At 36.1% G+C, this 27,563-nt stretch overlaps 2 protein-coding genes across 3 annotated transcripts in view; one reads left to right on the top strand and one right to left on the bottom strand.

The window, feature by feature from the left end:
• The window catches only part of MAN2A1 (mannosidase alpha class 2A member 1), a 179,050-nt gene that overhangs the window by 27,058 nt on the left and 124,429 nt on the right, over positions 1-27,563 (bottom strand). For both annotated transcript variants that reach the window (XM_054487726.2, XM_054487727.1), the window contains 5 exons: positions 25,891-26,056; positions 23,467-23,685; positions 23,013-23,135; positions 19,502-19,616; positions 2,531-2,664 (listed from right to left, as the gene is read on the bottom strand). In XM_054487726.2, the coding sequence (XP_054343701.1) occupies positions 2,531-2,664; positions 19,502-19,616; positions 23,013-23,135; positions 23,467-23,685; positions 25,891-26,056 (757 nt within the window). The remainder of the gene's footprint in view (positions 1-2,530; positions 2,665-19,501; positions 19,617-23,012; positions 23,136-23,466; positions 23,686-25,890; positions 26,057-27,563) is intronic.
• On the top strand, positions 2,783-5,032 carry LOC129036494 (cancer/testis antigen family 45 member A10-like). The gene has a single exon (XM_063665125.1). It carries the CDS (start codon positions 4,298-4,300, stop codon positions 4,775-4,777), a length of 480 nt encoding a protein of 159 aa, XP_063521195.1. The 5' UTR covers positions 2,783-4,297; the 3' UTR covers positions 4,778-5,032.

Below are 27,563 nucleotides of genomic sequence, written 5' to 3'. Positions count from 1 at the left end.
TCCCATTTTGTAGGTTGCCTCTTCACTCTGATGGTAGTTTCTTTTGCTGTGCAGAAGCTCTTTAGTTTCATTAGATCCCATTTGTCAATTTTGGCTTTTGTTGCCATTGCTTTTGGTGTTTTAGACATGAAGTCCTTGCCTATGCCTATGTCCTGAATGGTCATGCCTAGGTTTTCTTCTAGGGTTTTCATGGTTTTAGGTCTACCGTTTAAGTCTTTAATCCATCTTGAATTAATTTTTGTATAAGGTGTAAGGAAGGGATCCAGTTTCAGCTTTCTACACATGGCTAGCCAGTTTTCCCAGCACCATTTATTAAATAGGGAATCCTTTCCCCATTGCTTGTTTTTCTCAGGTTTGTCAAAGATCAGATAGTTGTAGATATGCGGCATTATTTCTGAGGGCTCTGTTCTGTTCCACTGATCTATATCTCTGTTTTGGTACCAGTACCATGCTGTTTTGGTTACTGTAGCCTTGTAGTATAGTTTGAAGTCAGGTAGCATGATGCCTCCAGCTTTGTTCTTTTGGCTTAGGATTGACTTGGCGATGCAGGCTCTTTTTTGGAAACTTATTTTAAAAAATGTAAAACTACCACAATCGTGTTGTTGCTAGCCTGATTCCCCACTGGTGGAGCTAGATATCTAGTTTTGCCCAAGTACTAATATATCCAAAGCTTAAAAAATGGTCAATTTTAAAAGCAGAAATATTACAGACTTAAAAGTAATATTTTCTTTTTCAGTCAAACGTTCCATCCTCAAAAAGAAAATTCACATTTTTAGTTATTCAGTTTTACTAAGTTTCTCATTCATGTCTACACCCAAAAATACAAATAACTGGTTTTGTATAATTTTAAGAAAAGACTTTCTTTTGTACACAAAAAAATGAATCACCATAAAGTTTAGATTTTATTTGGAATCCAAATGGCTGTAGTCAAATTAACATGCTAATTCAGAATGTATGCTGCAATTTTTATGTTTTGGAAAAAGTTTAAATTTAACTTTTGCAGGAAATCATAGAAGAGAAAATTATTAAAATCTTTTTCACTCACCCCCAGTTGAAAATCAAAGTAAAAGTGTTTATGGTAAAATTATTTCTATTCACAGCCAGAAATTTCTAAAACACTTGTTTTAAAAACATGCTCATGGTTTTAATGGTATTTCAAAGATATGTTATCAAACACATACACTCAGAAAACAGAGATTTAGGTAACAATCAGAAGTGCTCTATTAAATTGGAGAATTGACAACCTGATAAGATTGTATAAATCAATTTCCTTACTACAATTTGAAACTATTTCATGAAAATTTTGATTAAATATATACCTGCCCATTTCTGAATAGATATACCTATGTATATGTATACATGTGTGTCTGTGTATGTATAATGGTATACACACACACACATATGGAGGAAGAATTTTCCTGAAATTTACAAGAGCCCATTATTAGATCATACATTAAACCAATATATAAGGAACAAACTTAACAGGTATGGATCAATTCCTTATGAGGACAACTGATATAGACTTTGTATCCCCACCCAAATCTCATCTTCAATTATAATCCCCAGGTGTTGAGAGAGAGACTTGGTGGGCAGAGACTGGATCATAGGGGTGGTTCCCCCCCATGGTGTTCTTTTGATAGTGAGGGAGATCTCACGAGATCTGATGGTTTTATAAATGGCAGTTCCCCTGGGCTTTTCTCTCTCTTGCCTGCAGCCATGTAAGACTTGTCTGCTTCCCCTTCCTCTATGATTGTAAGTTTCCTGAGGCTACCCTCCAGTCACACAGAACTGTGAGTCAATTAAACCTCCTTCCTTTATAAATTACCCAGTCTTGGGTATTTCGCTATAGCAGTGTGAGAATGGACTAATACAAAAACAGACCGGGCAGAGTGGCTCATGCCCATAATCCCAGCACTTTGAAAGGGCGAGGTGGGCAGATCACTTGAGTCCAAGAGTTGGAGACCAGCCTGGCCAACATGGTGAAACCCTGTCTCTGCTAAAAATACAAAAATTAGCTGGGTGTAGTGGTGTGTGCCTGTAGTGCCAGCTACTTGGGAGGCTGAGGCAGGAGAGTCGCTTGAACCTGGGAGTCAGAGGCTACAGTGAGCTGAGATCATGCCACTGCACTCCAGCCTGGGCAACAGAGCGAGACTCTGTCTCAAAAAAAAAAAAAAAAAAAAAAAACCCCAGTAAGTATAATCCATCAATCCCTAATTATGTTTCCTTTCTGGTAGATAAAGTCATATATATATTTTTTAGCATCAAGATATTCAACATTCACAGTGGTCACCAAATCTACCCTTTGAACAAATAAATCCTTACAAAAAGATGTTCTAAAAAAATGGTCTCCCAAATATTTGTTCTAACTGTAGAACCCGAAATTATCTGTCAAAATTCAGTTTTATTTTAGAAATAATTTGCAACTTTAAGTATACTTTTTCAAAGGATCTAAAATTAACTGGGCCATTGTTATATATAAGAATTACACACCAATACAACCATTACTTAAACATTTTAAAGGAAAAATTACCTGGTATCCATTTAGGTCAGTATAAAATCTATTTTGGCTTTTTATATCAGAAGAAATTTTCATTGCAATCTCACGGTTATATACTTTTCGGATGTCCACAATATTGGAAACTTCCACAGACTGTCCTTCTACTCCTAAATTTTAAAAAAATATATATGGATTAATAGAAAGAAATTACTTGCCTCACCTTTTTGAAATATACTACACAGAACTCTTTCTAAAGTTACATACATTTTCTTGTTTTCTACTTCCTGTCTTAACATCTCTAATATAATAAATGCTATGACAATTTAACTTTTCTTTTTAAAAACTATCAGAAGGTAGATAGCACTTATTCAGAGGAGCATATTATTCAACTAAAGAATGAAGCAGCTGGGATGAGAAAAATGTAGATGATGTATAACATGTAAATGATTCTCTGAGTTCTAGAGGGGAAACAGGACATGAAATGAGAAAAGGGCTGCCCAGCTACAGGCCAATCCACTTCTCATCTGCACCACCATTCCCCAAAGAGCCATTCTAGCCCACTTTTTCACCATTCTCTCCTTATAGACCAGAAATTATGAGCCAGTAAAGTTTACATTCAGCTGGTTCAAGTGACAGTGTATTATTGCTAGGAAAAGAGACAGGAGATCCAATGAGATGGTTTATGGCTGAAAGTGATATTAACATATTAGTATTTGTGGACTATAATCTGGAAAGCTCCCCAGAAGTTAAATCAATTTTAGTTGAGTTTAGTATCTCTTAGGCCCCCTTGTTATGAAATGATCCATTTTGTCCTTTGTTTAGAGGACAGCTTTAAAAAGTCCCTAACATATCAAACATTCGTTTGGATAAGCCTCAAGTGTTTACTAGTTTCTGTCATTCTACTTTAATTGTATCTTCAGGTCCTCAGTGAGGCCTTGGGTCAATTTCATAGATAGAGAAGAGGAAATCCAACACACTTAATACAGATAAAGGGTGTATGAGATAAAAAGGAATGAATTAATGGCATTTGCAGCAACCTCCGTGAGACTGGAGACTATTATTCTAAGTGAAGTAACTCAGGAATGGAAATCCAAACACTGTATGTTCTCACTGATATGCAGGAGCTAAACTATGAGGATGCAAAGGCATAAGAATGATACAATGGACTTTGGGGACTTGGGAGGAAGGGTTGGAGGGGGGCGATGGATAAAAGACTACAAATAGAGTGCAGTGTATACTGCTTGGGTGATGGGTGCACCAAAATTTCACAAATCACCTCTAAAGAACTTACTAATGTAACCAAATACCACCTGTACCCCAATAACCTATGGAAATTTTTTTTAAAAAGGGTGTGTGAGAGATATTACAGGACCTTCTAAAGACAGCAATTAGGAAAGTGGTCATAAGAAGAAAGAGTGATGTTATTCTATTCAATAAAGCTGAAGCTTTCTGAGGTTCAGAAAGGAAAAAAGGAAAAATGCAGAAGGGAGGAAAGGAGTAAGGAAGACTTTTTCCTAGGAGACAAGTAGAATCCCCAGAGCTTAGCAGAAGGTGAAAGCAAAGAGTTAAAGAAAGGAAGTTTAACTCTGTGAGGTTTGTGGGAAAGAGTGTAAACGCAGGCCCCATGGTTGTCAGGGCTGGTACCCATGATCCTACTGAACACAAGGCTTCTCCTCAGGACTCTGGCGCACCACACAGGTTCCCAGTGTTCCCAGTATTTGGCTGGGGCAGGGTACGCCATAGCAGGCAGTTTCCCTTCCATCCCCCTTGGGCCATACTGGATCAGTCCTTCTGGAAACAATGACTGATAAAGCAGAGAAGGCTGCTGTAGAACCTGAAAACGTGTTTAAACGTCCCAGGGAATCTGAGAGTCCTTCATCTCAGAAAAGGCAGAAGATGGCCCTGTTGTTAAGGAAACAAAGAGCAGGAGACAGTCTTATTGGAGGCTCTGCCATGTCCAAGGAAAAGAAGCTTATGGCAGTAGATGGTATTCCACCAAGCCAATTGGATTCTCGATTTGATGACTTCAGTGGTTGCAGCAAAGATGGGCTGATGCAGAAACCTGGTAGAAATGCACCTGTAGGAGGAATCGTTACCAGCAATTTCTCTGGAGATGACCTAAAAGTCACAGAAATACTCCCTTTTCCAAAATGCCAAGAAGAAATTAATGCTAATATAAAATGTCAATTAGTGAAGGAAATTCGACACTTTAGACGAAAATATGAAAAACTCTTCAAATTGCTTGAAGGACTGCAAGGACCTATAGAAGTCAAGAAATGATTTTTTGAATCCATCATCAAGGAAGCCACAAGATTTATGAGACGAGACTTAATTCAGCACCTTGAGAAGAAACTGGAATAAATGATTTCTGGCTACTTGTTCAAGAAGGATCATCTCACCGCAAATGCATAATCTTGTTAATGATTGAGGAGGAAAAAAGGATCAAATTGCTGTTTTCTAGAATGGAGCAGGATATTGCTGAAGCCTCCTAGCATGTGTTAGTGAATAAAATAGCCTTCCAGAGGCTAAGACATTTCTGTTAAAAAAAAAAAAAAAAAGGAATGTAAATGCAGTTAGTGTAGGCACCATAGATTTATCTGAAAAGTACAATGGAAATTGTAAAATAAAAATAACAATCTAGTGATAAATAACATTTAAATGGGCTGAAGCCTCTAGGATCAGAATTTTCAGAATGCTCACTGAATTTCTTTCTGGTATATACTGCTCTTCCAACTCGAATGGAGCTAACTTCAGTTTCTTCCTACATTCATAAAACTATTATGAGTACCATCTCCATGGGTGAGGAAATGCGGAATGTCATTTAAAACAAAACAAACAAAAAAAAGAGACAGGGCCTCACTATGTTGTTCAGGCTGGCCTCGAACTCCTGGGCTCAAGCAATCTTCCCACCTCAGCCTCCTGAGTAGCTGGGACTACAGGCATGTGCCACTGCACCTAGCTAATGCCTTTTTTTTCTTTTTAATGGCCATAGTCTGAACCACTAACCCCTGCCAGTTACCTACACTGTACATTTCCTGATAACAATTATTACAAGGACCTGCAAAGATAGATGACCCAAATATCTCCACCACTATTGGGAAGTTGGAAAAGAAATCACATATATAGCTGATGATAAATTACGGTATCTTCTCTGACCTACGAAATGCATTACTCTAAATGCAAACCCTCTTTTCAGTATGTTTACATTAACCAAAATAGTTTTGTAAAGCCAAAATGAAATGTACATGGAATTTTAATAACAACAGATAAGCATCTACAAATCAACCAAAAACATCCAAAACACAAAATGTAGCACCAAGCATGATAGTATTCACATAATACTAGGGAGCATGGCTGATGACAAGGAGTAAACTCTAATTTACTAAAAGCATTCATTGGGTTTTTAGTACTATTTTATGTTTTCTTCTCTCTAGATTAGATATTCTCTCAAAGATCAACAGAACACATGAAATGAAATAAAGCCTTAACAAAAGAGAACATCATTAATTTTAATTTATGTATCTCCAGAAAGCATTTATAAAAGAACATGCTTCAAGGAAAAAATAATAATTTCATACTACCTCTAGCAATAACAAAGTATTTCTGTTGAGAAAATCATCTTTCTCAAGCTCAGTATTATACTCAGATCCTGTTGTGGCAACAAACACTTAAAGCTCTTTAAAAGGAGCCTTTATGTCCATTCACAATTCATCAAGATATCAATTTAAAGTTTGTATCAGGACAGACTTTTAAAGTAAGATTAAACTTAATATGCTTATTATGAACAAGCCAAACAAAACCGGTAATGGTCATAAAAGCAAGGAGGTATCCCTGAGTTCTCAATGATAATTTATTATTTTTTTAAAGATCAGTATATGTGAGAGAGTGAAAGGATTGCCAACTGTTCCTATTTTGTGTCAGTAATTCCCTAAGTTGTACCTTTCCCAAAGAGGCTCATGCAATGGAAGGGAGAACTTCCCGGGAAGCAGGAATGCAAACCAGCAGTATCCAGTGGTCTGTTTTACCTGTGCATCACATGGCAGCAAAAATGCTATTTTTTTACTAAAGTGGCTCCACCTGGGCATGAATGGCCAGGGCTTTCTAAGTCCCTCTGGTTTCTCTTTAACACTTTACAAGATTAGTCACTAGGGAAAGAAAGGAGTGATGCCATTCCCAGGTTTCAACAAAGAGAAATATGTACCCTCTTGCTGCTAATTCTCTCCTCCTTGGAAGAGAGAATGGAGTTTGTTTATCCTTATTTGCACAGGCAACGCAAGGTAGAACAGAGCCAGTTCACAGATGAAAAGTGGTAATAAAAAGGCCAAAAAGAGTCCTTCAGAAGGTCCCACTACATCAGAGTGTTCTATAGATGCTGTAGATTCCAGTCTCACACCCAGAGCTAGGATTTTCTTTTTTTTTAATCTCCCTACAGAATGTTAGCTTCTCATAGATACAGACTGTTTTACACACCATCTTTGCATTCCAGTTCTTAACAACATTTGGGGTACATGGTAAGTACTGAATCACTGTTAGACAGAAATAGCTAAGATATGAAAGCCTGTCCTTTATCATGCAGAAGTTAGCTGACATGGAAGGAAAGTAAACTGGGCTATGGATAAAGTTTAAGTAGCTGGAAAGATGAGAGAATAAGAACTTTCATTTTACATACATGTTACATGCATGTTAGAATATAAGTTCCTTAAGGCTAGAGACCATGTCTTATTTATCTTGTTCCCAGCACGTAGACATGTACAATAAACGTATACTGAGTGAAGGGTGGTAAACGTATGCTGAGTGAAGGGTGGCAGCTATGTGGCAATAACAGGAGCCAAGAGTTATTGATGCTTACTATGTACCATATGTTTACTACAAGCTTTACATATAATGACTCCTTTCGTCCTGACCCTAAGCTGAGGAAGAAATCACTCGCCCAAGGACAAGACTGGCAGAACCAGGACTAAACCACTACATCATCATGTCTCACTGCAGACCAACTATTGGAGAAGGCTCAAGTTACTCTGGGACCAAGGGCTGGGAGAGGCCTTGTAGTAAGTGAGTAGAGAGAAGACTTCCAAATTTTGTTTTTGTTTTTAAGGGCAGAGGGCACTGAACTGAAATCTGATATCCTGCAAGAGCTATTTGAGTGAAATAAAGCACAAGAGGCTTCCAGACCCCAAAAAGTCTTTAGAACAACCCAAAACTCTCTTTTAAAATGGCACACTCACCTTAGAAGCCAAGAAAGTAATACATATTTAATATCAAAGACAGATACTCTATTGCACAGCAGTTCCTCCCCACTGTACCTAGCTGAGATGTACATAATGGTGAGCCCAGGAGGCATGCACCAGCATGTTCACTGCATACTGGCACTAGGAACAAAAAAATGGGAAGACATGCTGATGCCCTTCAACAGGGAAATGAATAAATAAAATCACATACACCCATGTTATGGAATGCTGTGTCACAAATGAAAAGAATGAGGTAACTGTCTCTCTTGGCAGAGAAACATCAGAAGAAAAAAGCTAAATGTAGCATTTGTATAGCATGATAAACTATGCTGAAAATCGACACAAACACAATACTATACTTTTCTACAGTTGTAAGACCGTGTGGTGCATGTATGCTTGCACATATATCTGAATTCCTCTCCTGAAAAGTGGATAGAGACAGACACAGATGCCAGAGGAATTTTACTTTATATCTGTAATGTGTGAAATTTGTCAGAAGAGTACACATATATATTATTTATACCTGTATTTATAAAATAATATTAAGCATCTTTAGAATATTTTCTGAGACAGCAAGAAGAAATAAAACCAAGTAGGTCACCGTCAGGAGGCTGAACCGTATCACAGCTTTGGGAGGACAGAACACTCAGGCTTACAGGGTTTTAGCACCACTCTCAAAATGATGTTGCTCTTCTCAGAGCCTTCCTCCACTGGGTGGATCAGGAGAGAGAGAACAGAAAACAAAAGGCATCACCCTCTTAACTGCTGCTTACCACCAGTCTAAGGAAACCAAAAAGCATGCTCCCTCGTGTGGGGAGAGAAAAACTGGAGGGTATGCCGGTGCAGTGGCTCCTGCCTGTAATTCCAGTACTTTGGGAGGCCGAGGTGGGTGGATCATGTGAAGTCAGGATTTCGAGACCAGCCTGCCCAACATAGCGAAACACTATCTTTACTAAAAAAAAAATACAAAAATTAGCCAGATGTGGTGGTGGGCACCTGTAATCCCAGCTACCTGAGAGGCTGAGGCAGGAGAATCACTCGAACCCAGGAGGCAGAGGTTGCAGCAAGCCAAGATCGCGCCATAAATTATTATCATTATTATTAAAAGAAAAACTGGAGGGCAAGCCCAACACACGCCATGCCTGAAATATGAGGCAAAGGAAACATCCAGGAGGGTGTAAGGACTCCAAAAAATGCAAATGGAAACCCTGGAGTCATAGCTCTGAGCAACAACTAATGACAGCCTTTGGAAAATCCCAGGCTTTTACTTCCTCTGTACCACCAACTCTCTCAGATCCTTCAACAATTTATCTGAAGCTGCGTAATTCAACCCTGAACTGCAGAGTCTCAGAGGTAGCTCAACCCTCTCCACCTCTCCAGATCATCTTATTCTAGCTATTTTGAAATGCAAAGTATACTTTTCCAAGGAATATACTCATAAATCATACACCATTCTCACCACACTCAACCAGTTATAGGAGTGAGAGGCAACAACTTGGGAAAAAGGACAAAAAAGAACCTCACTCATATCCCAGCAAAGTCCAGTATCTTATCAGTGGCACCTAATGTGATTAGGACAACTCATTATATCAAGAGGGACAATAGCAAATGGCCCACGGTCACCCAGGAAAAAGACAAGTGATGGCAAGAATCCTAAGAGGCATATTTAAGTCTGCAAATAAAAGTTTAACTGAAATTTAACATGGCTATCAAATCACATAAAATAAATCTCCAAAACACGCATCTAAGATTCAAAGAAATGTCCGAGTGTCTTAAAAATACTGGCTCTCAGGCAAAGGGAACCTTGTTATTTATCTAATTGTTGCTCTCATCTCCTTTCCTCCAATCTGTGTCTGAGCAGAGAGGATGACAGAATCATCACTTTGTTGCAGAAGTAGGATAATAATAGCTATCGTAAAAAACCAGGGCTTCTGATTTTGAATATTCCCTCTTCAATTTGGGAAACATTTTGTTTTGTATTTTAATCATCAAAAATTTAAAAATACCTTTGCTATTATGCACTTACTTTAGTGATGTTTTTGTAAACTTTATCCAACTTAGCTTAAAGCTCAAGCTTATGGTTATTAATTAACATATACTGCTTAATTCAATAAGTATGCTTATATGAAATTCTCACAACAATGACAAACTAAGTCAACATCTAAATGTTTCTAAAAAGAAAATATTATTGTGACCATATTTAAAAAAAAACTGTACTTATATCTGAAAGTATCAAAATAAAAATGGTAATAATTCCCACTACTGGATGACCTTTTTTCCATGTTGACTCACTCAATTTACCATTCATTATAAGATCTAATTTATCCTCTGAGTCACTGCCGATTTCTGGGTCTGTAAATGTTCATATTGATTATTTCTCCACAAGTGAAAATTTTAACATCTGCTTTCATGAATACAAATTTTAGTAAATTTCATTCCAAGTCACAAATTTAAGAAAATGATGATATACTGCTTTGTGCTATTCATAAAACACTACTAGATAAACAGCTACTATTACTTACCAATAACTTATGAGTTAGGCACTAGTGTACCTATTTTATGCTTTTCATTTCAATAATTCTCATGAAAATGTCAAAAACTAAATCTGTAATAGGAAAGGTATGGCATTTTGATCATATGAATTGCAAATGTTGGGTAAAGATTATACCAATAAACTATGATATACTTGAAGAAGACATAATAAATGAAAAACATATAACAAAACTGAAAGGCTTTTTGGTTTTTTTTTTAAGTACTAATGTTATGAAACAACAGAATTTTTTGGAAGCTCTGTTTTGGAGGGATCATAACACTGACATCAGTTTTAACCTCAAAATAGATAAAATAAATAAGGTCTAACTAAAACACTCCCCTACGAGGTGAATAAAATAGCTCACAACACTGGAGTTTTTTAGTGCCTTCCCCATGTCCCAGGCTTGGGCTGGTCTAGGACAGAGGAGAGAAGTTGGCTGAACTAATCATGATATTTGATCTGCACATCTGTGGCACTGGCAGTTACTCTGAACTTACCTACTTCCTGTTTTCCCAAACATGCTCCTTTCTAAGGCACCTTTAGGCAGGAAAAGATTCCTCACAATGATCTGCCTCCATGACAGATGTTTCTTTCTTCTCCACCACTCTATTTCTTCTCCCAACTTACAAAAAAAATAAAACAAGCAGCAGCATATCTCTCACCCTCTTTAGTGGGTACTGAACAAAGACAGTTCAATATATTGGTGTCTGACTGGACTTTAATGACTAAGTAACAAATATTTCTGCAAAACACATGGTTTCCAATTGCTTGCTTTCACCAAAATTGAAAGCACACCTAATCAGGTTGTCAGGCAGTAGATCTTTAAAAATAATTGATTAAAATTAATGTTTGACGATAGATCAGTCTGTGACTTACGGCATCTAACTCAGGAGTTCAAAGTACTGAAAGATATTCCTATAAGAAAACTCCTTCCATTACCAGCTACTTATTTATGTGAACAACTTTCCTTTGCACTGATATTTATAAAAACAAAAATTAAGAATAAAATCATATATCATTCTAGCAATGAGTGACATTCATCAATGGATACATTATCCATTAGGAATTAAAAAGGTACAACCCACTGAGAAAAATGTTTTCATTAAAATTTATAAAATAAAATTATTAAAATAGGAACATATTTATGTTTTTTGACCAACTGCATACAAATAATAATTTTTATATCTCAATCCAGAAGAAATAAAATACTTAGAGCCTTATAACAGACTTTTAAAACTGTATATATAAATACACACACACACACACACACGATTTTTGTTTTAGAGAAGTAATGAAAGACTGACCAATAACAAGGCTCTGAACCACAAAAATACTACATTAAGATAACATTCTGCGGAGAAATAGAATGTAATTATAAGGAGAAAATAATGATGTGAAGTTTCTGACAGTTAAAGAAAAAGCTAGTGCAGGCTTTTAAAAAACATGATTTAGTACCACTGCCCATTGGATATGCTTATTTTTAAAAGTCACCATGTACAATACACCAAAATAACAACCTTTGCAATTATTTAAATGTATAAAGAAAAACTACAAGTCAATTAAAAAATATATAAGGGACAAAGAGTTCTTCAAATCCTTATAGTGGGGTTCTAAACAACCTTATTTCACACATTGTGATATTCTTTTCCTCTTTTCTGCCTTTCATGTGACATTCTCTAAGACCTAGCCTCTCAATGACTCACTTCCTTCATTAAATCCTCCCCAATTACCCCAATCCTTAATGACCATGCTTTGTCCTATAACACTCAACTATCTAACCCATCTGGCTCACTCACTCTTGTAAGTAGATACAACACTCACTATTGGTAAGGTTCCTTGTATATTTACTCGGTGAATACTCCAAACATCCTCTGAAGCTGATTTTACTACTGTCAACATTTCAGGATGATAAAACCAAAGCCAGGTTGGCAGTAACCTGTGCAAGGTCAAACAGCTGCTAAGTGGCAGAGCTGGGATGGGCCTGGGAATAAAACACAAGAGAACTGGCTCTGGAGTCTCAACTCTGAGCCATTACACATCTCCTGTGTTTCCCATCCCTGTGCCCTTCACCTGAGTTCAGTGCAACCCATCTTTGTAGGGGATGATGCTTCTTTGCTAAGGAGTCATGGCTTCAACAATGAGCTGCTCTCAAACAGCCCCAAAGATAACCTCTAAGTTCTGAATCTGTGTAACCAGAATGTGCTTACAGTCCCTTAAAATAACCTTCTCTTTCATGCCTGTAGGGAATAATGAGATTCGACACATAGCTACTTATTTCAATTTTTAAAAGTTCCAATTAACAGAGAAAAAAATCCTTAGCAGTCAATTGCATATTGTGATATTCCAAAAATGTTTTAATTACCTAAGCCTGCCTAGCTATAACTTACTTAATGCTTTTTACTTTTAAATCAAACTAAATATGGAATATAGCTCTGGAAAAAAGTGAGAGATTGATTGCAAACCATCTTAATGTCCTCATGAATCTTTTTATGGAAATAAAAAGAACTTCAGTGAAGCTCTGAGACCTTGTTTACAAGTGGTGCAGACTCCAGGGATGGAAGCCCCAAGATTCAGGCATTCTTAGAAGATGAATTTAAACACTTCTTGGCCTTTTGGCTAAGACCAAGTGTAGAAGATGAATTTAGAAGCAGGGAGTCAGGCACAAGAGATTTTATGTGAAACTAAGTTGTATGAAGACTTTGACAGTTATACCTTTTTTATAGATTAAGAAACTGAGTCCCTAAGAAATTAAAGGACAAACCCATACTCCTCTAGTTTGCTTAGAGGCAAAACTAAGGATTTGGATCTCTAAATCCCAATGTGATTCCCTTATAAGAGGGGTCTTCAAAAGTTTCATGGAAAATGCATATCGTGAAAAAACTACGCATGGATTTCATCAAAATAAACTCATACTTACTGTAACATGTCTGAACAGGATCTAGTTTGAGGCACTAAGAAGGGTGAGACTTCGATTTGATAAGAGCCCCTATCAGAGCAATATAAATTATGCTAAAATTTAAACAAGAACAAACATCAAATTTATGGTGAAGCTTGGGTGGAAGTATGGTGAAATCACTGATGCTTTATGAAAAGTTTATGGGGACAATGGTCCAAGAAAATCAGCACTTTACAAAACAGATAAATTGTTTTAAGAAGGGATGAGACAATGTTGAAGACGAAGACTACACCAATTTTCAAGAAAAAAATTAAGTTTGCTCCTGCTCTAACTGAAAAGAACTAACAATTAGCAGCTTATACAATTCTGACTGAAAAATTAAAGTTGAGGAAACTTTCCACTCAACGGGTGCCAAAACCATTGTGTCCAGATCAGCTGCAGACAAGAGCAGAGCTTTCAATGGAAATTTTAAATAAGTGGGATCAAGATCCTGAAACATTTCTTTGAAGAATTGTAATAGTAGATGGCATACAGCTTTACCAGTATGATTCTGAAGACAAAGAACAATCAAAACAATGGCTACCAAGAGGTGGAAATGGTCCAGTCAAAGCAAAAGAAGACTGGCCAAGAGTAAAAGTCATGGCAACAGCTTTTCAGGATGCTCAAGGCATTTGGTGTGTTGACTTTCTGGAGGCCCAAAGAACAGTAATATCTGCTTGTTATGAGAATGTTTTGAGAACATTAGCCAAAGCCTTAGCAGAAAAACACTCAGGAAAGTTTCATCAGAGTTCTTCTCCACCATAATGCTCCTGCTCATTCCTCTCATCAAACAAGCGCAATTTTGTGACAGTTTCAGTGGAAAATCATTAGGCAGTCACTTACAGTGCTAGTTTGGCTCCTCCTGACTTCTGTTTCCTAATCTTAAAAAAAAATTTAATGGGCACTCATTTTACTTAATGATATAAGTAGACTGAAATGACATGGTTAAATTCCCAGGACCCTCCGTTCCTTAGGGATGGACTGAGTAGCTGGACTCATTGCTTACAAAAGTGTCATGAACTTGATGAAGCTTATGTTGAGAAATAGTTTATATTTTTAATTTTTATCTTTTAATTCCATTTGTCCACAAACTTTTTGAAGTCCCCTAGTATGTTTAACTAGATGAAGCTCATTCTGAGTCTCTAAAAGCCAAGAGTCAGGTTATAAATCCACTTATGTTTATATATTCAAAATTGCTCAGAGAAAAACTAAGCAACTCTATTCGATTGCTAAATATGCAAGGAAATCAGTCATTTCAGTCAAAGGAAAGTCTTTTCTTCCATACTTTTTGATGTCAGTTCATTACATTTTACCTCCAGGCTACTTGTTTTCTTTGAGTAAGATCCATTACATATAATACTTCATAATATGTTGGTGGAAAACAGGGCAGAAGTATCGCATTTAAGATGTTTCCCTAAGGGTTAAAACATGGTTCACACACATATACATACTCACTCGCTAACAAACACCTGCCTAGGAGAACACAGTCCTTGCACCAATGAAATGTACACGACACACTGGTTACCCACAGTGACCTAATTCTTCAAAGTAGCTGTTGATATCAGAAACTAGGACACTAAAGTCCAATAGTTACAGCTCTGAAGACAAATAAGGCCACAGTTAGCAATGTCATTTACTGGTATTATATTATTGCAAGGTATGTACTTTCCTTATAGGTGCAGTATTAAATAAAACACAAGAGGATACAGGAGCTTCTGTTTGTATTATATTCTATCTTCTAATCACAGATTAACCAAAAACGCTAAAGTAGCAGCCTATATGGTAATGTTTAAAGCTTCAATTAAATGAAAGATGATTATACTGCAATAAAAATTAATTCCCACCTCCCTCAACTTTTCCCCCAGAAGAATGTTATTTTCTACAAATGAAATAAATTGCATTTCATTAAATTATGGGTGCTATAAAATGGATTTATTAAACCTGACATGGGCAAAAAATTATATTTCATTAGAAATTTCTTTTTTTTTTTTTTTTTGAGACAGAGTCTCGCTCTGTCGCCCAGGCTGGAGCGCAGTGGCGCTATTTCGGCTCATTGCAACCTCCGCCTCCTCCGTTCAAGCGATTCTCCTGTCTCAGTCTCCTGAATAGCTGGGATTACAGGCACGTGCCACCACACCCATCTGACTTTTTGTATTTTTAGTAGAGATGGGGTTTCACCTTGTTAGCCAGGATGGTCTTGATCTCCTGACCTCGTGATCCGCCTGCTTTGGCCTCCCAAAGTGCTGGAATTACGGGTGTGAGCCACCGTGCCATGCCTTCATTAGAAATTCTCAACTGCTCTGATCTTGTAGAGCTTTTAAGGCTAGTGAGCACAAGATTTCTTCTAATTTAGTATTTTTAGAAACCTTTTGAATGCGATGTCTGAACGATAATGAAAAGGAAAACAGAGTGTTCTCTTATTAGTTTAAAAGATGTTAAGAAAGAGAGAGCCCTTCAACTGCACTTCTGATCATTTTCAGAATCTGGAGAGAACGCAAATAGAGAAACAAAAGTTAAATACCAAACCAAAAACAAAAGTAGGTTGAACAATAAGGCCTCTCAACTCTGTTTCAAAATCATTAAGAACCAAAGAGTTTATATAATTTTGGAAATGTTGCTTGATTTTCGTTCTTGATTTTGTTTTCTCCTGAAGCTTAATTTGGGCAATAGTTACTTTGGGGAGAAAAGGGTCAAAGAACAACTAAAGTAGAGATTGAGAAATGTAAGAATATTTTGTCAGGTATGCATTAGTTTAGTTTTTAAATTGGATTTGTAAGGTTGAACAAAAACGGACACCCAACAAAGACAATCTTTAATACTAACTCATTTTCTGTTTCTTTATTCCTTGTTGCTGAGATTACAAAATCTTTTGTATAATTAACTGGTTTAGTAACCTAATACAATTACAGTATGTAATCATAAAACATTAATAGTCTCTCTCCCCAAACCCTCATTTCTTCCTGGATTGAAAATCTGGTACTAACAACATAGGCTCTATTCATTAATACTCATCCAAATAACTGCATCTGGTTGGTTTAAGGGGGGCAAAAGTAGCATATATCCAAAACTAGTTTAGTAAATTAAATTCAAGAATAAATACTTTTTGTTATTTTATGCAATACTAGCTAAAAGCCAGTCTACAACAGCATGGAAGTCGGCTGATGTTTTCTTTGCATCTAAAATGAAAAGCCACATTTTGTCTATGCATTTTGATCAATCATCCAGGTGTCTGATTTACAGGAGGCCAAAGTTTAGAATGTTAAACAACTTTCCAGTATTTCTTAATATAGAAGACTTGGCACTAAATAACAGATCCCTGAAGACTGATCACCCTTTCAGGCAGCGTGAACGCTGATAGAGCCAAATACCCTGAAGACTTCGTATCTCTATCATGGGCCTTGATTAGTGATTTCATTAAAACTCCAATAAGCCAGGATTGAGACAACCCGAGTGTTCAGGCAATGGTGTGTGAAAAACAGGAGAGACAGGTGAGTCATGAAGATTACTAAGGAAAGACTCTCTCCACAACTGGGCTTATCTTTTCCCAGAGGGAGATTTGTTAAGAGGAGCTCAAATACAAAACATGGGAAGGTATATAGTTTGGAAGAAAGCATTTCAGGTGATTCTGGTATCTCTATTTCCTACCAACTGCTTTCATGTTGAAAAAAAAAAAATGATCTGGACTAGAAAGAAAGAAAAAAAGATTTATATGTTACGTCCAGTTTATACATGACGGCTTCTCGTTTAATCCAGGCAACTACTGTAAAATTCATCAGTGAGGCACTGTAAAACTCATCAGTGAGGCACTCTAAGTTTGCATTACACTTATTTATCCATCATTTATTATTTTTTTCATATGCCCGAGAACACCAAGGAAGAGAAGACAAATAATCTAGAAAGGAAACACATGAAAAAAGAAAATCAAGCCAGGTGCAGTGGCTCATGCCTGTAATACCAGCACTTTGGGAGGACAAGGCGGGTGGATTACCTGAGGTCAAGAGTTCGAAACCAGCCTGGCCAACATGGCGAAACCCCATCCCTACTAAATATACAAAAATTAGCCAGGCGTGGTGGTGTACACCTGTAGTCCCAGCTACCTAGGAGGCTGAGGCAGGAGAATCCTTGAACCAGGGGGGCAGAGGTTGCAGTGAGCTGAGATCGCTCCACTGCACTCCAGCCTGGGCAATAGAGCGAGACTCTGTCAAAAAAAAAAAAAAAAAAAGGAAGGAAAGAAAGAAAGAAAACTAAAGAATAAAAAAGAGAAAAGAGGCGGAGGCAAGACCAGCAAATAGAAATGGGCTACACTGAGAGCCCCTTTGGAAGGCCAGGAGCCAGTCAAAACCTCAGTGGCCCAAGCTCCTGCTTAACACTATTAGCCACTGGACAGTTCACTGCCCAGAGAGAAACAGGAAGAGAGGGGGAAAGGAAAAATGACAAGCATTTAGTTCTGATGAGTGTAGTTTGCTCGAATAAGTAAATAGGCAAGTCAGAGTCTATTAATTTCCAAGTCAAGCACTAAGTACTCTGGCAAGCTAAGCTACAGCCACCAGCAGCAGAACAGGGCCATCTAGTCTACACAAACTGCCCTATGACGTGAGAACTAGAGGTCCTGGATAATCCAAGGAAAACCCAGAAGATACAGTGACATGATTAAATAAAAGCAAAAGCAATTATGCAAATATACTTGATTGAGAAGTTGGAATTTTAGGAAGAGTTGCTACAGCATTTCCTCTGAGACATAGCCCATCTCTAAATATAACTGATGAAAAAACAATGGTAAATCAAACCTGATGACACAAGTTTGTGCCAAAGTGTGTGCCATGTTGTACTCCAGGAAAAACTTTTCCACTAAAAAACAATAGTTTAAAGCAAACTTAAAAATAGATCAGCATATCTTCTGTGTGGTAATGCTATAAAGCTGAAAATGTAACTTAGAGCTCTCAGGGGTATTAAATAATGGCTTACACAAGAGTACAAACAGATGATCAAAACCAGTTTCTGACTTACCGGAAGTTTTGAGAAACTCAATAAAAGATTATTTCAGAACTACAGGTTTTCCTGTAGGTAGCAAAGTGATCACAGATAACTTCAGAAGTCACATTTAGGATACAAAATTAGTGTCTAGCATTATTTTTCCCACCTGCCAGAGAACTTTTACTTCTTGATTCATCCTATGAATCATGGGTTATTCTGAAAAACCTATCATATTATTACTTAAAGACGTTGCATGAGAAAGTTTGTCCATACCTGAAATTCTAACAAAAAGCAAATACTAATGAAATTTGAAGTTAATAAAAAAGTTACATAAAAGCAAAATTAAATTTAACTATGAAATCAGAAAATTGAACTTCTGTTATTTAAGAAATTCCCTGAACATAGTATCCCTTTGCTTCCCCACAATACCTAAAAAAGAAACCATGCCTGCCTATACATTTATGTTTAGTTTGTGAAATCCTTTATTTTTTACCTGTATGAAGATTCAGGGAAAGAGTATTTTTCTTTTCTAATTTGTTCAACTTAGCTAACAGCAAAGATAAATTTAAATGGCATTTTTATGAGGTCTTTTTCTAAGAGTGTTGATAATATGGTAAGTACCCTGGTTATCAGGATTAAATCTGTAGTTGGAAAAGCACACCATTCTAAAAACAATGAATTCTAAATCAACCAACCTAAACGTGCAAGTCTTTGGAAACCACGGCTCCACTCAGACCCCATGGAATCAGTTCCATTGCCCAGGGTTAAGTTCTCAAAAGGATCAAAAGCCTATTTCCTACCACTTGGGTTCATAAAGATGCTGCTCAATACTGTTCTAAAAATGATAAACAATTGCTAGGTTTTATACTCTACTGGGTAAAGAGCTGTAAACAAACAGAACTAGCTTAGAACATTTTTCTCTTAAAGTTACATTCCAGTGATACAGGCTATATTTAAGGAAGCAGGCCCCATGTATGTGTGTGGTCTATTAACTGAAAGTTGTATTTAATATAATTTCCATTTCATAAAATCAAAACACTGTATTGTTTTCAGGTGTTAGAAATAAAGTTACCAGTTAATGAGCTCAAGACCAATATGGCAACAATTAAGAGAAGACATACAGAGGAACATGTATATGTAGGGATTGAAATGTTTTATCATTTTTATTATCAAAGGGTAAGTTTCATATTTTAAATCATATTAAAAATATGTCAAGTTTAGAAAAACATCATCTACAAAAACCAACAGTTAATTTATTAAGAATGGCATAAGAAAAGCAAGAATTCAAAAACCAGCATACATATGTTTCATTAACTGCATTCCTATTTTCTTACCCTGTATGTGGTATAGTCGGACTGTATGAGTAACATGGTCAAAAAAGCAAGTCACTTCCGAATAAATCCTTCCATGTGTCACTCTGACAAAGGGCGGTGTTGTGTAAACATAAGGCTGAAAAGAAAATAATATATTTAAGAAAAATATTTTGGCTTCCAAACTTTTAAAAGAATATGTTTATTATGGTTTCAAAAATAGAAAATATGTATCACCTGATATTTGCAATTTTAAGTGTAAACCAGATCTTATAAGGTAACACAATATGCATGTGATAAAAACTGAACTTATTTTTTATTTTTAAAAATGCTGAAAATAGGAAATAAAAATGTTTACAACTTCATTGGTCTAGAAAGCATTCCTCCCAGCTATACATATTTCTAACTAAAATCCTTCTATTTGTCCATATAGTTACTTATTAGAAACAGCAATCATTCTACAGAAGTTACATTTTCCCAGGTAAATAATTATTATAACCATGGTCCCAGCCCCCTAATGTTCAGGGTTTGGGACAGATGGCAAGGATGACTACAGGGAGTCATCTAAGCAAACTGAAAGCAGGATTCAGAAACATAGTTTAATCATAGCTCAGTTTACTAAACTATAAAACATTCTGCCCTTTTACTTGAAAGAACCAGCTGAATATAAATTCACAAACTTGAAAAAACTACTTGGAAACCACTAGTTTAGTTTTTACTTAAATTTTAAAAAACGGTAATAAAGCACATAACTTACGTGACGTGGAAGCAAATTTAAAACATTTATGAGTAATTATATTTTTAAAGTATTAGATACCTTAGCTCAACAATAGCATAGAAAGTTAGGCTTGCAATATGAACTACTTAAATAGTATAAGATTTTTGGCCAGGCGCCGTGGCTCATGCCTTGTAACCCTAGCACTTTGGGAGGCTGAGGTGGGCGGATCACAAGGTCAGGAGATCGAGACCATCCTGGCTAACATGGTGAAACCCCATCTCTACTAAAAAGACAAAAAATTAGCCAGGCGTGGTGGCGGGCACCTGTAGTCCCAGCTACTCGGGAGGCTGAGGCAGGAAAATGACATGAACCCAGGAGGCGGAGCTTGCAGTGAGCTGAGATCGCGCCACTGCATTCCAGCCTGGGTGAAAGTGTGAGACTCCGTCTCCAAAAAAAAAAAAAAATTTTCAGAATTGTGTAATTTTCTTCCAAATTTACCTCTTTGGCTAGGGAAAATTTTCTGGAGTTATTAAAATGCTTAATGGTTTACAAATTTCTTGTACCTAATTACCAAATAGCTAGAAAGTGAGGGAGGGGATGAGAACCTGGGATGATGAGTTCTGGGCTCTTGCCGTTTTCTGATGCACTAGATTGCCTCTTTCCCTGATGTTTTTTATTTTCTCTCTGTAAAAATGACAATTGTTTTATCTTTCTATCTGACATTAGAGCTATTTAAAGATAAAATGGTTTTAAATAAATTAGTTATTGGTATGTATGCATGAAATTCATACTACTTTTTTAAGTATAAATACAGTCAATCAAAATAAAATATCCAATGACAAAAGCTGGTGAATGAGAAAACATTGAAACAGCTCATAATTGGGACTCACTGCCTATCCTGGAATGCCTCATATGAGTTATAGTTTGTCTTTAATTCTTCACTGACTTAAAAAAAAAAGGAAGAAAAAGGAAGAAAAACCCCAAACAGCCAAAAAAAAAAAAAAACCAAAACCAAAAACAAACAAACAAACAAAAAACCTAGAGTTCTTACTGTAGCCTACACAATCCCTTAAAATCCAGTATTGGATTTTTAGTTAGCAGGTTTCATAACTTGTGGAACAAAAGTTACTTTTTCAGGAGATAGGTCCCTAGCTAACAAGACAATAATTAGGAGAATATTTCACTGACCTTGAGGTATAGAAAACCTATAAAGGTATAAAAGCAAAGGAAGAAACTCTAAAGAAAAAAAAGAAATGACTACACAAAAATTTAGAACCACTATAAATGAGAAATACAATAAAATAATTAACAAACTAAATGACACAATAAGAAAAATTTTACAACATTTAGGGAAAAGGATTAATTTTACCACATATAAAGAGTGCTCAGAGATCATCAGGACACACCAACAGAAAAACAGTCAAAGAATAGAAATAGGAAAATCACAAAAGAAATATGAAAGATAAATGAGAGTACAAAAACGTTCAACCTTACTAGTAATCACAAAAATCTTAACAGAAAAATATTTTTCTACTAACTTACTATTATAGGCAAAGCTTTTAATATGGCCAATTCTCAGTGCTTGGAGTGGGATTTTAGAGTTACTCTCAAAAAATGCTGGTGGGATTGAACATTTACCTAGTCTTTCTAGAGGGAAGATAAGCAGTATACAGCAAAAGTCCTTAAAAGACTTCAGACACTGATACAAAATGACACTTCTAGAAAGTTATTCTCAGAAATTAATCAGAATTGCATTGTAGCATTCTTTTTGAATGCTACAAAGAAAGCTTATTACAATGTTATGGTAGTGAAGAATCGGGAGAAAAAGAATATATGCAACATCTTAAACACAGCAGTATATATTAAAATTGGATTTTTAAAAAACATACCATCAGATTGTAAGCACTGTCACAAATGAAAAACAAAATATGTACATGCAATAAGTCAAGACTTGAGAATGGGGAGAGAAGGATATGAATAAAATAAAACACAATAAGAAATACATCCAAATGTTGGCAATGGTTTTCATGGGATTGTGCACCTGTTGGTAAATTTTAGTGTTTTCTTCAGTTTCTGGCATTTTCAAAATGTGCCAGAGTTTGCGTATTACTACCTTTATAGTCAAGAGTGAGAAAGATTTGTTTTTTAAAGGGCTGAAAGTTAAGGAGAAAAATGGTACAGTGGAAAATCTATTTTTCCCATACGGCTAGAGGTTTTGTGTCTGTATAAAATGCATACATATAAAGCTTCCTAACTCTACGTAAAATCTAGTTTCTTCCCATGTTCATTGTTTATCCTAATTGAACACTGTTCATTGTAGCATCTTAACAAATTCCAACTCTACAAAACCATTTATCTAACAGGGTCTTGCTCCGTCAACCCAGGCTGGAGTGCAGTGGCGTGATCTTGGCTCATTGCAACTGCCTTCCGGGCTCAAGCCATCCTCCCACCTCAGCCTTCCTGAGTAACTGGGACTGTAGATGCAGGCCACCATGCCTAATTTTTGTATTTTTTGTAGAAAAGGGGTTCTGCCATGTTGCCCAGGCTGGTCTTGAACTCCTAAGCTCAAGCAACCTACCCTCTTTGGCCTCCCAAAATGCTGGGATTACAGGTGTGAGCCACTGCACCCAACCATTTATCTAACTTTCGACTACAAATTGCTAAGTATCAATAAGGTGATAGATAATACTACAACCAAAAGTTCATCTATCCCTAATAAATCAACAGATGATAAAATAATGACACTCACTTATCTTTTTCCTCAATATTCTTCCAATAAGTGTTTATTCCATTTGTCATCTCATCAGTACCACTTACCTTGGCATTACCATCAGGTAAGAAGAGGTAGGCACCACTTTTGTCTCTTTTAATTGTGGTTCCGTACCATGAAAATTGCACATTTACTTCATGGTGTTTACCATCTTCTTTAGTCATCATTTGCTAAAGATTAAAAACAAAATAATAAGCAACTCACCACTAAGATGTTAAGTATGTTGCATCTGGTTCTATGTATATGACAATTTAAAAAAATAATTTCTGTACTTATCTTGTGGACCAGTGACACACAACCCATGGAGCAGTGCCACCCACAGACTATACATGTGAGCAGCAAGTGGTCAATGAAGGTACAAAAAGCTCATGCATCCTTTTACTCAAGAGTATTTGATACAGCTCTACTTAAGACTTTTTTCCCCTTTTGCCTAATTAATCTACACGCATTGTAGCAAAAATGATAAGCATTCTATGAATTTTAGAACTATTCAGAACATACCTTCATAAGTCCAGTTTGATCAAACCGAAGTAAAACAAAGGAGTTCTCTAGTGTTATACCTTCTTCAGTATTTATCATATTCTTTATGGTGAAAATTCCTCTATCTTCTACTTTATTGTTATACAAGACATAATCAGCTAAATGTGAATTTGAACTTGCTGATTCCAAAATCTTATACACTTTCAGTCCCAATGGTGGTATATGTGCTCGAAAAGAGATCTTTAAAAGATAGGGAAGGGAATTTATTAAAGATAAATGTTATCTACTGAGAGGCAAACCATTTATATTTTTGGTAAAACCAACAAACTATCATATTTTTTAAAAAGAGAATCCAGTTGGCCCTCCATATCCACAGGTTCCATGTCCACAGTTTCAACCAACTACAGATAAAAAATGTTTGAAAAAAAAATACAAATAAAAACTATAGCATAATAACTATTTACATAGCATTTACATTGTATCAGATGTTACAAGTAATTTAGAGATGATTTAAAATACACAAGAGGATGTGTGTAGGTTATATGCAAATGCAGATGCTCCTCAACTCATGATTGGGTTATGTCCAATCAGAATTTGAAAATATCGTGGTCAAAAAGGTGTTTAATACACCTAACCTATTCAAAATCATAGCTTAGCCTAGTCTACCTTCCATGTACTCAGAACACTTAAATTAGCCCACAGTTGGGCAGAATCACCTAACACAAATCATATTTTATACTAAATATAAATAGCTTATGTAATTTACTATATACTATACTGAAAGCGAAAAATAGAATAGTTGTATGGGTACTTGAAGTACGGTTGCTACTGAATGCACATTACTTTCACACTATCATAAAATTGAAAAAGCTAGGTTGAGCCATTGTAAGTCAGGGATCATCTGTACTATGCCATTTTATATAAAGGACTTGGGCATCCACAGATTTTGTTATCGCCAGAGGGTCCTGGGACCAGTCCTCTACAGATACCAAGGGATGGCTGTATAACAATATTCTATAAATGTTTGATATCTTATGGGTAAACCATACACGTCTCAGTTTATCCAGAGAACCTAATAACCTAAAGTTGGTAGGCCTATAAAAAGCATTAATGTTTTTATCCAATATGTGAACTTGTATGATCATTCTCAATTGTTTGGCTGTACTCTAGAATGCCTAGAGAAGGAAATTTTCCATGAATGTAAGGGCTTTACAACAATGCCATTTCCTAATTATTAAATTTTTTGCAATATTATGATATTTCGGTTAATAAAAATGATAAACATAATATAAATATTAAACAAGTTAGCATTAGCCATCAAATGCTTGAGGTTCAGCAGACACTGAACAGAGCATGGGGGATGCACACAGTTTAAGACATGACCCTTGCTTTTCAGGAGCTGTTGCTGTTCCATTTTCTAGATGGAAACCCTCCTGTAAAATCTGACCAAAATTTTTATTATAGTTTACCTTTCTATCTAAAAGATTATGCATATTTAAGAGTAGCTAGAAGGTGGATCACGGGGTCAGGAGTTTGAGACCAGCCCAACCAACATGGTGAAACCCCATCTCTACTAAAAATACAAAATTAGCCAGGCGTGGTGGCACATGCCTGTAATCCCAGTTACAGGAGGCTGAGGCAGGAGAATCACTTGAACCCGGGAGACAGAGGTTGCGGTGCGCCGAGATCGCGCCATTGCACTCCAGCCTGGGCAACAAGAGTGAAATTCTGTTTCAAAAATAATAATAAAAGTAGCTAGCAATAGCTTCTATCAAGTAGAAACAGTTATTAGAGTTCCTAGTTTATGGCTGTTATCTCCAGAAGCGCCGTTTAAATTACATTCCAGATTTTAAAAGTCTAACCTTTCTAGTGGTACACTGATCAGTTTAATATTGCTTATTTTAAGAAACTTTGGCACAAAAAATACCTATTACTTGAGTACAGATTTTCCACAATTATATCTCACAAAAGAAGCATCTTAATTATTTTAGGGCATTTCTCTTCCATGGTGTGTTATGTCACCTTTGCAATGAAAACCTAAAACTATCCAAAGTTACTAAGGGTGATATTTATCTCACTTTCGATATGCATAATTATCATTAAATTCACTTAGAGCAAAACATTCAAAATGTTATGAGTAATAATTACTGCATTACCTTAGAATAAACAGTATACATCCTTACAAAGATATACAATATACATATGAACAACATATAATAAGATACAATATATATACTAACAAAGAAATTAACATTTTAGGGAACACAGGATCATTTTTCCTTTAGTGTCATTTAACCAACCAGTTAAACTCTCTGGTATTTACAACTTTCATCACCTCACATACACCAACATGATGGCTAAATGGGGGCTACTGTACATACACAAATTATATACTGGCTAGGTTTGTTTTACAATGCCTCCTTAAGTTCTATGGCTACAACATACCTCATAGGCTGTTTCTGAAATAGTATTTGCTGTATCCCAAACTGCACTGACTTGAACTTCCACAGGTTTTCCTGAAGCAGAGAACACTTGCACTGTGGGGGAACTCACATAGACTGAGACCAACGAGATTCGGTCTTGTTCTAAAGGATTATAGACCACAAGGTACCTGCAAAAACAGCTGCTTCATTATTGGGATCTCAAAATATTTTTACTTCTTTCATATACATATACATATACATAAACATATACATATACATATACATATGTATTTTTGAGATAGCATCTCACTCTGTCACCCAGGCTGGAGTGCAGTGGCGAGATTATAGCTCACTGCAGTCTCAACCTCCTGGGCTCAAGCAATCCTCCCACCTCAGTCTCCTGAGTAGCTGGGAGTAGCAGGTGTAGTGCACACCACTACATCTGGCTAATTTTTTTCAAAACCTTCATAATACTTCAGTTCATGGACAGTCATAGAGTCAACTCATGGAGAAGAATTAACAGGAACATTCTGTGAGAACTTTCAGAGAACAGGCAATTTCATCACAACAAATATCACACAGTACAAAGGGTAATTAAATAATGATTCAGAAGCCCTTTCTAAAGAATTAATGCTTTACAAATGGAAGATATTCATAGATGTGTAATAAAGCTTTTCTGTATCCCAGAAAGACTTATATAAATATGGTTTTATTCATCTGTTTAAAAGAATCAGCTCCATACAACTAATACCCTGATTTCTACCTAATCTCACAGAATAAAAAAAATTCACAATTTGTTTGCAATTTCGTCACAATTAGTTCCAGTTAAAAATCTAATATTCATTTTAGACCACTAAGAATGTATGGCTATATATGGAAAATCACATAATTCACACATATATTTTATATACAATGGGACTTTATTATTAAAGACAGTTGATTCTAAAAAAGGTCACTTGAAGCGAATCCACTTGTAACAGGGCCCCAAATGTTTATAGTAACTAATGGTGAAAAAAAAATTGATTGGGATTAGGTAGAAAAAGCAAAATGCAAACTATTAAAATAAGTTTAGGCAATATTTGCAACTACGCGCAACTTTTGGTATGAACAAAAACATAAATGAACTGAAATTTGGGACACAATTTTTCCAATATTTTATACCAGCATATTATGATATCCTTCACATAACATTTAATTTTTACATGATGGTTTTATTAATAAACTATATTTGAAAAAATATTTAAGGACTTTATTTTTCCTAAAATCCTCTCCCAGTTCTGATATTCAAATAATTCTCAGTTGAGGTACCCAACAGCCTTGATTTTCTTACTAGCATAACTCTGCCAGATTGTCATTCTTTCATGGCTTTGCGGTGAGTAGAGACGTTCTAGACCATCACACTGCAGACTTCATGAAATCTGCATCCTCTGCAAGGTTTATGATTTTATAATTTATAATCAATTTGCATCATATGGTCTTCAAATAAAGAGTATTTCAAAGAGGAAGTTGGACTAATAATACAACTCACTGATTCACTAGTGCATATTTTCATGATCTGAAATATTTTTGTTTTCCTATACAATTTTGTAACTGCAGGAACACACTGAATAGTTGGATAACAACCACCTCTTCCCCAACACATTGTAGCTATAGATTAGGTAGCACCAAGCTTACCAGTATTCTTCCATCCTGTAT

Source organism: Pongo pygmaeus, chromosome 4 (assembly GCF_028885625.2).
Source record: "Pongo pygmaeus isolate AG05252 chromosome 4, NHGRI_mPonPyg2-v2.0_pri, whole genome shotgun sequence".
Lineage (NCBI taxonomy): Eukaryota > Metazoa > Chordata > Mammalia > Primates > Hominidae > Pongo > Pongo pygmaeus.
The sequence above is the reverse complement of the archived record's forward strand: the minus strand, read 5'-3'. Positions and strand labels throughout refer to the sequence as shown.